Source organism: Sorex araneus, chromosome 4 (assembly GCF_027595985.1).
Source record: "Sorex araneus isolate mSorAra2 chromosome 4, mSorAra2.pri, whole genome shotgun sequence".
Lineage (NCBI taxonomy): Eukaryota > Metazoa > Chordata > Mammalia > Eulipotyphla > Soricidae > Sorex > Sorex araneus.
Window position 1 is genome coordinate 35,892,198 of NC_073305.1, and position 16,168 is coordinate 35,908,365.

Genomic DNA, 16,168 nt, shown 5'->3' on the forward strand with positions numbered 1-16,168 from the left:
TCAAAATGCAGAGACATTGTTTTGAAAGTCTTTGGCACTAATATTTAAGATTAAATTTATGTATGTCACCTTTTCTTGGTCATCTCTAGAAATGTAGGCAAATGTTTTTATATTCTGTTTGAACTTCTGGTCAGATGTTTTGTTCTATAGGTAAATCATTATAAAAATGGTATACCTATAAAAATGACCAACTTATATAGTTTTTATCTTAGTTAGACTTGGATAAAGTACAGAGTTTTGAATCTCAAAGAATCTTGTTCATTGTAATGGAACCTAGGTTAGTTTGATGTAATCAGTAGAATGTTGTTGAAGTTGGAGCCTTTGCCATATCAACAGAACAAAACAAAAAGCTTTCACGTGTGGCATGGAAGCTTTTCTAAATTGTTCTCCTGAAAATTGTCAAAATTTAATTTAGAACAATGACTCTTTAAATGAGTCATTTCTCTTTCTTATAATCAAGTGCTTTTCAGAGTTTAGTCCAGTTTAATTATACTTTGAAGATTATTGTAGTGAAGAAATAATATTACTGTTTTTTTTCTGGCAAGTTTTCTATTTTGATGAATTTTTCTATTAAATTTCTGATATTTTGCCTTGTGGAAAAAAGTAGGGAGAAAAAAAATCATGGGGAGAGGTATGTGATTTGATTGAATTACATTTGCTACATACTAATATCTGCTGTTTAGTTTTTCATATATTACAGCAAAATGAATTTCCTAAAATACTTATCATACTAGTTTTGCCTTGCATGAAAATATTCTAATAAGTGAACAGATACTAATTTTATTTAACAAGTAAACACATCTAATGGCTCTTGATATGTTGCCTTTATTTTTAACATTTTAAAACTAGTCTTCTATTCCTTTTCTTTACATTACCTTCTTTTACTTTTTTAGAATGCATCTACAAAATCTCCCGACAGTGTTAATGGAAGTGAACCAGTGACTCCTCAGGTCTGTTTATAAATGTTAATTAAAAGTTCAGCAACCTTATAGTGTTGTCAATCTTCATTATTAGCATTTGACTTTACGTGGAAACAGTCATGTTCAAAGTTTTGTTATAATTATAGTGAAGTAGGTTTGTTGACTTTTTTAAAAAAAATCCTTAAATGAAAGTCGTTCATGTAGGTGTACCATTCATTTAAGATATTTTTCTAGTTGAAATCAGGGGGCCCATGGTTTGCCATTGGCAGAGCATCTGCCTTACAGGCTTAGCTCTTAGTTTTTCTTCTTTATTTTTGTGGAGAAGACCCTCAAGCATAACTGAGGGGTGCAGGGGCCGCCCCCTCCGGTGCTCAGCCACCCTGACTGGACAGCATTTCAGCGCTGCTGCCACTGCAAAACTTTTACCTTTAGTTTTATAGAAAACAGACTTTGTTAAAAATAAAACTAGAAGGTGCAGAAAAATATGAAAACAGCTCTCAAAATCATCTGAACTATCACACTGAGAACCTTTCACAACTGCTGATGTTTGTAACAACTTGGTTCTAAGGATGTTTTTGTAGACATGTACACTGTTTATGTACAATAAACAGTGTCTGTAATTACTTCAAGTCAGAATGAGTTCACAATATACATGCTGTTTTAAAAGCTGATTTTCCCCATTAGTAATATTCCTCACACCTCCTTCACTTGCTGTAATTTAATGTATCCCCTAGAGATAAACATTGGTTTGTTTCCAGTTTTGCTTTATAAACACCTGGAGAAAGTTGTCCATATGCAGGGAGTGAGATATGCTCCCTTTCTGCTTACTCCTACCTGGAGGGGTACTACTATGAACTGGATTAAAGCAGTCCCGGATTTGTTAAAACCATTTACGAAGAAGAATTTTTATTTTTTTGTGATCTTTACCTGCACCTGACCTCTGTCTCCCCTGAGCATTTTTCACTCACGCAGCTTGGAGATCTTGCAGGTGACCCTGTGACACTCAGGAGAACAAGGTTCTAAGAAACACCTGTGGACCCCTGCCAGGACAAAGTGATGTTGCTTAGCACAGCTCATTGAATTATACTGCTTTTCTTTATTACTTTTCAAGTGAATATATGAATGTACTGTTATTCATTAAAATTTGTTTTTGGGCCACACTGGGTGGTACTGAGGGATTACTCCTGGCTCTGCACCCAGGAATCATTCCTAGCAGTGCTCAAAGGACTATATGGGATGCCAGGGATCCAATCCAGGTTGGCTGCATGTAAGGCAAGTGCCTTATCTACTGTACTACCTCTTTAGCCACAGAAGGGTATTTCTTTTTATTTTATTTTTCTTTTTGGGTCACACCCACTGATGCTCAGGGGTTACTCCTGGCTCTGCACTCAGAAATCACTCCTGGTGGTGCTCGGGGGACCATATGGGATGCTGGGAATCGAACCCGGGTCGGCCGTGTGCAAGGCAAACACCCTACCCACTGTGCTATCACTCAGCCCCAGAGGTTATTTCTTAAACTTTCTTTTTGGTGTTTACTTTTTTTTTTTTTGCTGTGCTGGGAATTAAACCCAGGTCCTCACACATGCAAGGTATAATGTTCCACCACTGAGCTATTATTTGGTCCTGCTTATCATTTTATTACTTTCTAGCTATGGACTTCCAGAACTGTGCAGAATGACTCAGACCTTTCAACTGTCCACCGAGATTTTTGTGTGTGTGTGTGTTTGGGCCACAACTCATGGTGCTCAGGGATCACTCCTGGCAGGCTTGGGGGGCCCTATGGGATGCTGGGGATTTTTTTTTCTTGTTGGGTCACACCTGGTGATGCACAGGGGTTACTTCTGTGTCTGCACTCAGGAATTACTCCTGGCGGTGCTTGGGTGACCATATGGGGTGCTGGGGATTGAATCCAGGTTGGCTGCATGCAAGGCAAATTCCCTACCCACTGTACTATAGCTCCAGCCCCTGGGATGACGGAGATTGAACCTGGGTGGGCCATGTCTCTCCAGCCTCTGCCCTGAAAGATTTTTAATGCTTTTTGTTATTCCTAGTAGACAGAACGGTAACTAGAGCAGCCTGGTCATCACTCATCAGTTCTGCAGACATGGTTTTACTGGTCCAAATGGACTCTGACACGTTATTAGTCCCCCCTGGTTTTCCCCCCTCATTTTTTGAGTAAAGTGATTATAAATCACTGTTCTGTAGACTCCGGGAAAGGCCTTGTGATTCCAGCCACACTCTCCATGATTCATGGTACATAGCTGATCTAAACACTGGTTTACAGAGCAGCAGTCTTCAGCTTCTCTATCCCTGCAGGCTGGCCTCTGTCCTGCTTACGGTCCACTGACCATTCGAACCAAGGCAACAGACCAGTGGTGTTCAGCCTTCCTATCCCTGAGGACTAGCACATGTCCGTGTGCCAGTGATCAAAGACCGTGGGTATAGGTGTTTACGGCCTCCAAAGATCTGACAGTTTAGGGACTGACTCATGCTTGTGAGGACAGCTGGGAAGATTGGGGGATTCCCCCTTTGTTACAGATGAGCAAGCTGAAAAGAAGCGACTTAGAAAAGGACATTTCTCTGCTTGGTGACACACCAGGGCCTGCACCCACTCCCCTGACTCCAGGTCTAGCACTTTTTTTTTTTTCAGGGAATAATGTGTTACCATGTAAAATACCTGGAGTGTAAGTTGAAGTCGTCAGAATTTGTCACAGTGCTGTCATCACAGGGGTAGATGAGGAGTTGAGAATATGGCTTCTAACCCGCTGCTCTGTTGGGTCTGGTTGCAGTCAGGTGACACGCAGTCTTTCGCACAAAAGCTCCAGCTCCGGGTGCCTTCCGTGGAGTCTTTGTTCCGAAGTCCAATAAAGGAATCTCTATTCCGATCTCCTTCTAAAGAGTCTTTGGTCCGAACGTCTTCCAGAGAGTCACTGAACCGATTTGACCTAGACTCTTCTGCTGCTGCGGCCTTTGATCCACCCTCTGATATGGAGAGTGAGGCCGAAGACTCACAAGGGAATTTGGACAGTCTCAGCAAAGAACACCTGATTCAGTCTTTGCGAAGAACAGAACGAAGGCTCAGTAACTACAAAGGAAAGTATTCTGAGGTAGGTGCGTGGATTTTTGGCCTGTACAAACATTTCTTTTTCTTGTTCTCAAACTCTCGTTACTGTGTGGAGGTAACTCCTATGGATGGCTAAGCTATTGGTCCCTACATATGTAGGACATCTATGGCAATGGCTAGGATACTGGCAAGATCCTTAGTGGAGTTTTTTGGATGTCCTTGCCCGTAGCCTCTCAGTTCTTATATTTTGGGCGCCTTTCCTTTCCCATCCCTTTCTCAGGTCTCTGGGACCCTCTCTGGAGTTACTAGCCTCTCTGCCTCATGATGCCTTTGCCCCCCCCTCATGCAGTAGCTCCCAAATAAGCTCTTCTTTTAGCCACATTCCTGCTGTTGCTGACGCCAGTTGTTTTAGGTATTCTGATTTTTCTGGCACAGTTGATTCGCTATCATTTTCCTTTAATTGTTGTCTGAAAATGACCCTTTTAACTGGTAACTCCATTGAGAACGACACTTCCTGTATGGTCAAAGGAAGAAGAAAGTGGTGCTTCCCTCCCATCTCCTTCTCTCGCTCCCTGGTTTTTACCACACCTGGCAGTACTCAGGGCTTAATTTGGCTCTGTGTTCAAGGTTTATTCCTGGTATGGCTTAGGGGATCATATGTGGTGCCAGGGATCAAAGGGAGAAGGAAGTAGTGCTTCTTCCCTCCCTTCCTCCTTCCTTCCTTCCTTTACTCTCTCTCTCTGTCTCTCTCCCCCCATACCCCCTCCTTTTTACCATACCTGGCGTTACTCAGGGCTTACTCCCAGCTCTGTGTTCAGGGCTTACTCCTAGTATGGCTTAGGGGATCATATGGGGTGCCAGGTGTCAAACCCAAATAGGCAGTGTGCAAGGCAAGTGCCCTCCCTACTTTACTAGCTCTCCAGCTCCCTATATCCCCGTCTCGTATGCTGGATGAGTCACCTTCCCTGCCCTCTGCAGTTAAAATGATTCTTCTTCAGAAAAGTCTTTCTGGAGCATGTTGCCCGTACTTGCTTCTAAGTTTTGGTTTTCGGTGCTTGCAGGGTCTCTCCTCATGGTGCCTATGTAGTGCTAGGGACATGTGGTGCTAGGGATTGAACATGGTACTCCTGCACGCATGCAAAACTTGCACTCCAGTCCTTTCAGCCATTTCCCTATATGGCTATTTTTTAATGGCGCTTAACACTTTGTTCTCTTAACAGTAAATCTGCATCTTAGTTTAAATGAACGAATGTACTGTTAACCCTAACGTCTGAACTCCTATTTCAGCTATTGCAGTTTTGAAATGTGGGTCGTTTATCCTGCAATCAGAAACAAGAAGAGCAAAATCACTCTAAGCTGTGTTTCTCAATAGGGGCCAAGTGTAGGCCCCAAGTGTAGGCTCGGGGATATTTTAAGAGGGCACAGGTGAAGAAACTCGTGTAAACGCAAGGGGGGGGGCATGGAAGGGCACAGCTGGAGACTGAAGCCAACCCGTGTGGGAGGTGGGAAAGGAGTAAAGGTGGTCAGAAGGGTCCATGGTTGGGGCTGGAGTGATGATGCAATGGGTAAGCATTTGCCTTGTACGTGTGGCCGACTCGAGTTTAGTCCCCTGAGCACAGCCAGGAGTGATCCTTGAGGGCAGAGCAGGAAGTAAACCCTGAGCACTGCCCCCTGTTCTCCCTCCAAAAAGGGGCCATGGTCTAAACCATTGGGAAACACTGTTTTATATGAATATATAAAATAACTTTTTAAAACTAGAAAGTGCTGACAGAATAGGAAGAAGTGGGTTTTCTGACTGAAGTCTATTGGCCAGCTGGTATCCAGAGACATTAACTGTCATTTTTCACCCCATTGTTCATTGATTTGCTCGAGCGGGCACCAGTAACGTCTCCACTGTGAGACTCGTTGTTACTGTTTTTGGCATATCGGATATACCACGGGTAGCTTGCCAGGTTCTGCCGAGTGGGCGAGATACTCTTGGTAGCTTGCCAGGCTTTCCAAGAGGGGCGGAGGAACCGAACCCGGGTCGGCTGTGTGCAAGGCAAACACCCTACCCGCTGTGCTATCGCTCCAGCCCCAAAGACATTAACAGGGAAGGAAAACCATGTATCTCAAGAGGCTCTGTAGGAATCAGGCAGTTTTTTCCCTTACAATTTTTTATTCTTTGTTTAACTTTATTTGAAAGGTAATAAGTAGTCTTGAAGTTTTGGATTTATTTAGCTTTATATCATTTTCACTAACTTACCCATGCAACTTTGAAGCCGGGAAACTTAGCATTTATGAGTGCAAAATGCTATGCATTTTATACATAGCATCATTTAATTTTGTATCATCTCAAGTTGATATTTAGCTCTGTTTGGTAGCCTGGGGATTGGAGGATGACAGAATTATATTTGGTCCCTTGCTTCAAGTTGTAGAGGCAGCGATGGGCAGTCTGAGTTTGATACCAGGTCTTCGACTCAGGTTGCTCTATAGCTCATTATCAGGTAGAGTCGCTGCTGCTTGCCCTGACTGACACAAGGCACCAGTAGAGGCAGTTGAACACAGCCCCCTTCCACGGAAAACGGCCTGACTCAGATCGGGGGCAGGGGTGTTTTCTCCTTTCTCCAAAAGCTTTCTCCAGGAGCCTCTTTTGAAACCACTAGGATGTCTAAAAGCGGCTCCAAATAATTCATTTAGCCTCATGCTTAGCCTTCATATGAGTAATGCTATAAAACTTATAGGGTTAATAGTATTTGTCAGTGGCTGGAGAGATCGTTTAGGAGTGAAGGCACATGTAATTGATCTGGTCAGATCCCTGACACCACATATGGCCCCTTGAGCCCCAGCAGGAGTGAGCTCTGAGAACGGAGCCAGGAACAAGTCCTGAGTATCACCAGGTGTGGCTCCAAACTGCATACACACGCCCCTCCCAGTTTTGTTGTTGTTAATCTTTAATTAACATTCTAGCAAACTGTGCTGGAATGTTTAAATATCCTATTCAGGTTAAATAATTTAGTTTCTCTAGGATCTGAATTGCCAGATTCATTGATTCATTTATTGATCATGAGTACCTTCCCTTATATTTAGATCCAGGCTCATAGTCCCTATTAGAGTTGGAAGGAATTTTCAGACATTGATTATGTGGTCAATTATAACCCAAAGCAAAAAAAGTCACCATGAGAAGCTTGTAAAAGCACACATTTCTTTTTTTTTTTTTTTTCTTTTTGGGTCACACCCGGCAATGCACAGGGGTTGCTCCTGGCTCTGCACTCAGGAACTACCCCTGGCAGTGCTCAGGGGACCATATGGGATGCTGGGAATTGAACCCGGATCGGCCGCGTGCAAGGCAAACGCCCTACCTGCTGTGCTATCGCTCCAGCCCCCAAAACACACATTTCTAAGTTTACTTCATCCCATCCCATTTTTCATTTTTATTTGTTAAATTTGGGTTAGACCAAAGAATTCTATTTATAATAAACTTCTGTGTCATGTTGCTGATGGTACTGATTTGTACCTATAATTTTGACTAGCCTCCTAATTTAGGCAAAGTGGTTCTAATTCCACTTGTGACTTAAATATTGAAATATAAAGAGATGCATATCTAAGGTGAAGACAAATAGAGATCTACTATCCTTGTTTATATGTATTATTTTTACTTTTTGTCTCTCTTTATGTTTGTCTTTATATTTTAGTTTTGGGATGTATTTCTATCATTTTGTTTCAATTCCCTTTGCATCTAACTAGATTTAATTCTCTATAAAAGGATTCTTATTTATCTACTTTTTTATTTCCTAGTAAAATGTTTTAGTAGAATTTAGAATATTTATACTTAATTAGGAATGAATAATGTTACTTACAATTTTTTCTTTATTTTAGCTTTTTACAGCTTATCAAACTTTGCAGAGAGAGAAGAAAAAGTTACATGTAAGTGTTATGATACTGACTCATATAATTTTATTTACTTATTTCTTTTTTTTGGGGTCACATCCAGCGATGCTCAGGGGTTAAGTATATAGAAAGAAGAAGATACGGTAACTTTTTGAGTTATTTTGGTGGCTCCATTCTATGATTTCATTTTTGGCCAGAAGTTCCGTGCCAGGTTTCCCAGGTGATGTCAGAACTAAGGGAAATCCCACTCCCATTCGAGTGCTGCCTGAGCTTTACTGTATTCTTTACAAAATAATCTTACTTTTTTTTCTTTTTTTCTTTTTGGGTCACACCCAGCGATGCTCAGGGGTTACTCCTGGCTCTGTACTCAGGAATTACTCCTGGCGATGCTTGGGGGACCATGTAGGATGCTGGGAATCAAACCCAGGTCGGCTGTGTTGCAAGGCAAACACCCTATCCGCTGTGCTATTGCTCCAGCTCCCAAAATAGTCTTACTTTTAAATTAGTTATTTAGAAACAGGTCAGTTTGCCACATTTAAGGATACTGCATAATCAAAAGTTATTTATAAGATGAATTAATTTGAATTAATTTGGTTTGGTAAAATTAATTTTCCTTGTATGTTATTTAAAAATATTTATTATGCCGTAGCCAGAATTATAATATCTAGCAGGTAGGATGCTTGTCTTGCATGGGGCTGCCTTGGGTTTGACCCCCAACATCTGATGTGGCCTTTTAGGAGTGCAGAGCCAAGAGTAAACCCTGAGTACCACCAGGTGTGGGCTCAAACTCTCCAAATTTAATATTCTATACATTTTAATCTTAATGAATATTGTTAATATTTTAGCTTTGGTTTGGTATGTAATCATTTTAGAATAGTAACCCTCGTTTTTTTATTGTTGGTTTAGGGATCTAATAATGTGAAAATTGGATATTTACAAGTAATTTGTAGTGCTTGGTAATATTTTCTTAAATAAGTGTGAGTTCTGTTGAAGGAGATTGAACTCTAATTTATTCCATTGCATTGTTAACATTTCATAAATTTAATCTCAAAAAGTCATTTTGTTCCTAAGCTCTCTGGCACCAATGCTTCTGTCTCAATGGTGTACAGACAGTTATTTCTAGTAGTATGAAATTTTACCACTAGGTGGCGCTAGATAATCGTGGTCATGCAGTCCCAGATTTAAAGGGTATAAGAGATCAAATTCTAATGATTTGTACTCTTTTCTGAATATGTAGACAATGTGGCATGGTCTACAAGTTCTTTCTTAAATAGGCAGCTATTCTTTCAGTAGATTTAATGAAATTAAAATGGTAAGTACTACCAATACTTTTTGTGTTTGTGTTATAGTGGAGTGGACCAGGCTGCTGACACTCTTAGTAGTGCTATTTGTACCCCCTAAATAATTTTTATTATGTTGTTTTTAGTTCATGAACCCCTCTGGGAGGAAACTGAGGAAGAATGACTTTTTCATTCTTGTTCAACCTGTGAGGAGGCAGAGGAGGGCCCGGATCCACTTTCACGCACTCCAATTGAAGAATGGGTGCTTGTAACTAAGAAAATCTGATTTCATTTTCAAATGCCTCATCTTACTGCCTTTAACATTTTATCTTTGAAACCTAACACAACCTGAGGTCATGGCCGTAGGGAGAAAAGCAGCCTTTGGTTTTTGTTTCACTCACCTGTATGGCCCCAGCTCTGGGTCCTAAGCCAAACCTTTGCATAACTGTTTTGTTTTGGTTTGTTTTAGTCCACACATCAGTGGCATTCCACATTACTCCCATGTCTTTGCCTTTATGTGTTTATATTGTCCAGGGTTATAGTTAACTCTGCTTCACATTTAGATTTCTTCCCCAGAGTCATTTCACTTTTCAATATTAATATCATTCCTTTAGCCCTCCCCCCAAATCCCATTTTGTCTTAAATATGGGAAAAGGACTTTCTTAACTATAACCTGGAAAATAGGCTGAAAATTGATGTTAGGTACTGTGAAATGGCATTTGAAATATGATTTAACTTTAAGAAACCCAGTTTTTAAGTTAATATATAGTAGAATTGACTTTTGTTTGCTTTAAATGTGATTTGCGTAAGCACTTTGGTAGTTCAGGTGTGAAGCAGTTCTGTAGCATCACAATTTAACTTTTAACAAAATTTTGTCATTGGCATATATCTTTAATATTTTAGTTTTATCCTTCATCTTCAGGTTATTTTTGGATTAATATCTATTATTGAAAGTAATTATTTTTTACTTGCTTTGTATTTCTATGTCATGCAGTTGTTTGAACCAGGTATTTTGTTTTGTTTTTAAAGGGTATATTAAGTCAGAGTCAGGATAAAGCACTTCGGAGAGTTGCAGAATTAAGAGAGGTAAGTTGTGATTAGTATTTTGATAATTGTAATTAAATCTCTCACTTACCAGAACTAATTCATGTGGTTTGGGAGTTTCATATATTCTTCTTCATTAATTATAATACTGAGTCTACAAGATTAAGGATTAATTCTTAGGGTTTTTTAAAAAAGTGGTTTTCTTAAGATAAAATGTGTTAGGGGTTTTTTTAAAAGTGGTTTTCTTAAGATAAAATGCCAGTGAAATGAGACTGTCTTCTTTATCAACAGAGTGTCACTTGAACACAGTGGTAGCTTTGAACGCTGTGCCTGCTTTTTTCTCCTGCTGTTCACTCTTCTTTCTAAAATTCATGCATCAAGGAATCCATGCTTAAGAAAATCTGGATGTGGGGGCCAGAGCTATAGTCTAGCCGGGAGGGCATTTGCCTTGCATATGGCAGACCCAGGTTCGATCCCTGGCATCCCATATGGTCCCCCAAGCACTGCCAAGGGTAATTCTTGAGTGCAGAGACAAGAGTAGCTAGCCCCTGAGCATTGCTGGGTGTGACTCGAAAAACAAAAAAATGAAAAATTAAAAAAAAAAGTAAGTATGGATGTGTAGGCCAGAGACTCCTCTATAAAAAAAGAAATGTGCATCCATGGGAATCCTCACTGCTGGCTTGTAGTAAATGTGAACTTCTCTTTGTAAACAGTATCTTTTATCTAAGTTAAGAAACAGATAGATGAGTGGGAAGAGAGGAAGGGCCTGCCAACTTGGTAGGCCTTGGCCTAACTCATCTCAGTGGCCAGACTGAGAGACCTGGCAGAAGGCATGGTTGACCAGCGTCTCTGTGAGAGGCAGACACGCTGATCCTTTAAGGTGGGACTCTAAGCAACAGAGATGTTGCCAATTGGATTTGAAGCTCTTCCTCTCCTTCCTGGTGAGGGCATGAGAGCACTGCAGGGTAAGATTACATAGAAATACTTACTGCTTTTTTTTTTTTTTTTTGCATGTTTAAATCCATGATTTGAGGGGCTGGAGTGATAGCACAGTGGGTAGGGCGTTTGCCTTGCACGAGGCCGACCCGGGTTCGAATCCCAGCATCCCATATGGTCCCCTGAGCACCGCCAGGAGTAATTCCTGAGTGCAGAGCCAGGAGTAACCCCTGTGCATCGCCGGGTGTGACCCAAAAAGCAAAAAAAAAAAAAAAACCCAAAAACCAAAAAACAAACAAACAAACAAACAAATACAAATCCATGATTTGATTCAGTAACTTTTTCTTCCTTTCTTAGGACATACTTATAAGAACCAGAGACAATGCGTTTTGGTTCTTTTTTTGGTTTGTTTTATTATTATTATTTTCCCACCTGCATTAATTTTATTGCTGCTGCTACAAAACTACTATAGTTCAGAAGTCACTAAAGCAACAACTGTATTCACTTAGAAGTTTGATAAGATCTCACTGTCCTAAAATCAAGGTTTAGAACTAATGTTCCCTTCCCGAGACCCCGTTTCCTTGCCCTGTCTGCTTTCTTGAGGTTGCTTCTTCCCTCCTTTGACTCATGGCCCCCCTTCCTCTGTCTTCAGAACTTGAACTGTTGCGTCTCTGAACTTTCTCTTACAGTTCCCCAGTGCTAAAAGTTCTCTGGTTTTAAGGACTCATGTGAGTACATTGGCCCACTCACATAATCCAGGACATTCTTCCCCTCTCAGGATTCCTAATTTAATTACATTTGTGAATTTTTGAAATATAGTTCATCTCTGGGTTATCCTAATAAGATACCTTTTCTTGGGGAGGGGGTTTATTCTGTCTCTCCCGCTGCCCGTTGTGAAGACTGTATTTAATGACCTGGCCCAGAAACAGCTCCTTAGGCACAGGGGAAGGGGCCTGAGAGAGAGCTCAGTCGGCTCAGCACAGGCTTTGTTTGCTGGAGGCCTGGAGTCAGTCCCTGCACTTCATTGAGCTCCCCTCAGTTTCCCCCTCTCCCCCAGCACTGACAGGAGTGGGAGTAGCCCCTGAACACTGCTGGGTATTGCCTCCAAACCAGAGCAGTGCAGGACAAAACAGAACAAACCGAAAAATAAATAGGGAAAATTTGGGGCCAGGGCTGTGACTCAGTGGTAGAGCACTTGCTTTCAGTGCGTGAGGCTCTGGGCTTGGTTTCCAGCACTGAGTGGGTTCCCCTGAGCACCGCCAGGAATGACTGTGAGCACCACACTGGGAGTAGCTCCGGAGTAGAACTGAGTGTGCTGCCAACCCTTTCCCATGCCCCCCACGAAGCAAGGGGTTAGCCAGTAGTCAAAACCTATTTGGCACATATTTAAACTTTTTTATTAGATAAGGCATATGTCCTAGGAGCAACTCCTTGCAATATTTGCCTGCCTGTGCGGGCTGGACAGTCCGGTGCATCGGGGCTATGTCTGACGATGCTTAGCAAACCCTCCCTGCACCCCCCTCCATGCCTGGGAGTGCTGCCAGGGATGCTGTGTAGTGGCAAGGGTTGAACTTGGGGCCTCACACCTGGCAGACATGTGCTCCTGCCTGTGAGCGCTATCTGTGACCTTTCTGAGTCCTTTAAGACCTGTTGAATAGAGTCTAAGTAAAGGCGTTGCCTTGGTTGTTTCTTCCCTTTTCTGTGCTTCTGTCCGTGGGTGACAAGTACTTACTTTTTCCAGGTGGGTCAAATGAATCCAAACCCAAAAACTATCACTTAAATTGAGTAGTTTTGGTAGACAGTTGGGGCTACTAATGTAATAGTTTAATGTGGTAAGATATAGAGCATTCTTTAGAAGAAATGAATGTTAAGGTAGAGACCACAGTGCTACTAAGGAAATGGGCATCTGTTCCAGGCTAGGGAACTGGCCAGTGCTGTGCCATGGAGCACAGGGCATCCTAACCTCCGGATTCCAGGGCCTTCTCGCTCCTTCCAGAAATGGGTAAAAGAATTGCCATAGCTTGTCTGACTAGCTTTTTCAAGTAAGAATGTTGAGAATAAGGAATCAGATTCTTTTTGTCCTGTTTCTGTGAAAGTTTTTAATAAAATTATCAGGAACAACATTCGGAGAATAAAGTACAGTTACTTAAATGAAAGAAATGCCGATTTAAGAACAACTGTCTCTGCATTGGCCCTGTTTCACTTGGTTGATGGAAGCTTCACGCAGGATGTGTTGTGCAGACCCGCATTTAGAGCCTGCTGCTAAGGGAGGGTGTTGTGCCCCTCTTTTGTGAGAGGAACTTTAAATCTTGTGCTTTTCCAGTTCTTGGGCGGGAAGGTCAGCTAGTTCTGGATCAGGGCCTCAGTGTACTGAGAATTAGTAACTTTGATACAGTTCAAAATTAAGGCATTGCTCATAAGTCCTTGAAAATATTATTTGAGCAAAAGTTCCTGTCGAATGTGAGGAACGGATTAAAATCAGAGGAAGGAATGAAATCAGGTAAGAGTTCTTTGTAGATGATTGCAGAGGTGAAACTTTAGAAAGTTCCAGAGATCTAGCCAGTGTTTCTTAGCTTTTTCCCAATGATGGCCCCCTTCTGACCTGTTTGCTTCCCGTGGCCCCTTTGTTCTCTTGATGTGTTGGTTGGTTTCACATGGCCCCTTGGGACTATCCTTAGGGCCCACAGGAGGCCAGATGGCCCCTGGCTGAGAAACACTGATCTAGACTATGGTTATGAATGTGGAGAGAGAAAGACCTAAATGTTTTAGAGAAAGTCATAAAGGAGTTTGGCTATATGCAACAAGTAAAATGTGACTGAAAAATTTGAGCTTAGGGAATTAGATGAATATGGATGAATTGCAATACAATCTAGGGTTTCAGCTTAGCACTCTAACGGAGGTTGTGTAAAGTCTTGAGCCCTGAGGGATGATGCTGGTAGAATCTATAGAAGAGCTGAAAGAGACAGGAGTCTAGACAGAAGTCTGAAAATACACGGGCAGTAGCCTCAGTGGCGGAGGAAATTCCTGGTGACCAGCATAGTCGAGAGATAAAGATGATTGGATTTACCTCAGAAGCCTCAAAGAAGCAGCATTAACATTGATTCAGAAACTGTTTTACTCTTTGCTGATTAGCTAGCTCAACCTCTTCATTTACAGTCAAGAAAGCTTCTGATTTTGGTCTTAGCATGTTCATGTATTCGGTATAGGAAGACTGTCTTGGTCATTAGTTTGTTATATAATGGCAGGTTCGTTTCAGATCAAGTGTAGAGCACAAAGAATAAGACGTCTTAAAGTAGAAAACTAGAATGAAATTTTACTTTCACCCTAAGTAGTTTTTAAATATTCATGACAACTCAACAGTCATCACAGCTATAAAAGTAAACTTTATTTTCAGGTTCTTTGGGGAACAAAATTATTTTTATAATTTTTTTTCCTTTTTTTAAAAAAAGTGAAATAAAATAGTTTTATTTAAGGAAATGTATTTAGAGAAATGTGAGTGGGGGAGGAAGAGGGTGGAAGGAAGGGAAAGGGAGAGGGACAAAGAGAGGAGAGAGAGAAAGAGACAGAGAGAGACACAGAGAGAGAGATACTCTTCAGAGGGGAAGAAAAGCCAACACTAATGTTTTAAAAGCTGAGCGTTCTTTGTTGTTGCTGATGCTTTAAGAGAAAGGCCAATCTGAATTTATCACTTTTTTTTAAACTTTGAAAGCTTCATGTTTGTATTTTAATTTTATACTGAATATTCTCTGTTCATAATTTTTTGTTTTAGGAGCTCCAAATGGACCAGCAAGCAAAGAAACATCTCCAGGAGGAGTTTGATGCATCATTAGAGGAAAAAGATCAGTATATCAGTGTTCTCCAGACTCAGGTAAAAGATAGAAAGAAAATAAAGGGGGATCATTGGGGTTTTCGTTGGTTTCACATGTTAAGAAAAATGAATGTTCTCAAATTTTTTTGCGTTTCTTCAGTTCTAGGATCAATATTAGATTAACTCTTTTGGTTGGCTGTATTGAAAACAAAAGATTTTGTAGTGGGAATAAATTTTGTATTTAAAATTTTTTCCACCAGTTTAGAAAATTGGATATTTTATTATGTTTTAAAGTAAATTACTATTGCCAGCATTCCTTCCTAGCTATTTTTTTTCCCCTAATGAAGTGAATTATTTTTAGGTTTCTCTGCTGAAACAAAGGTTACGAAATGGTCCTATGAGTGTGGCTTTGCTGACACCACTCCCCCAGGAGGAACCCCAAGCTGAAGAGTCCCCTAAAGAGAGCCCCGAGAGTGATGGAGATCAGCCGGCGGGTGAGCTGCTCTTTCAGAGACTCATGGAAACACCGAGGAGGGTATTGGGGGGTTTGGAGCATGGACTGAGAATTAAAGTAAAATTCCCTTGATCCCAATATTTCCAGAAATGGGCAAGAGTTTTTGTTTTGTTCTGGTTCTTTCTTCTTGTTATTCAGGAGAAAGCCACTAATAAGTTATTGTAAGACTCTAAAGCCCGTGAACAGTGCTGTGCATGTTTTACTGTAATGAAATTTCTATGTACTACCTTGTTGATTTCAGTGACTTGATTTCATATTGCTGGGTCATTTCCACTCAGAACTAAGGAAGAATATATGAACTATAAATTAGCTATAAAAACTCTCTGTAATGGTTAAGTTATTTTAGAGTTTTAAGTAAGTTTCATGATGTATTTCTACATACCAAAGTGCTATATTTGACTTATTTGGATACTTAACTGGGAATGAAAGAACAGCTAAGTTTTATCTTTAAAATTTAGTTATAGCCTAGCCTGGGGCTGGAGTGTCAGTACAGTGGGTAGGGCACTTGCCTTGCACCTGACTGACCTGGGTTCAATCCCAGCATCCCATATGGGTCCCAGAGCCTGCCAGGAGTAATTCCTAAGTGTAGAACCAGGAGTAACCCCTGAGCACCACCTGGTGTGGCCCCAAAACAAAACAAACAAACAAAAAGAAGTTAATTATAGTCTTTTTTTTTTTTTTTAACCTTTGAGATACATATTAAGTTTCCTGCTTCTAATTTGCCCTCTCAGA

At 41.0% G+C, this 16,168-nt stretch overlaps 1 protein-coding gene across 1 annotated transcript in view; it reads left to right on the top strand.

The window, feature by feature from the left end:
* Positions 1–16,168, top strand: part of GOLGA4 (golgin A4) — a 110,950-nt gene that overhangs the window by 29,094 nt on the left and 65,688 nt on the right. Inside the window, exons 4-9 of the mRNA XM_055134558.1 lie at positions 894–950; positions 3,710–4,027; positions 7,843–7,890; positions 10,164–10,220; positions 14,884–14,982; positions 15,284–15,416. Coding sequence (XP_054990533.1) covers positions 894–950; positions 3,710–4,027; positions 7,843–7,890; positions 10,164–10,220; positions 14,884–14,982; positions 15,284–15,416 — 712 coding nt within the window. The remainder of the gene's footprint in view (positions 1–893; positions 951–3,709; positions 4,028–7,842; positions 7,891–10,163; positions 10,221–14,883; positions 14,983–15,283; positions 15,417–16,168) is intronic.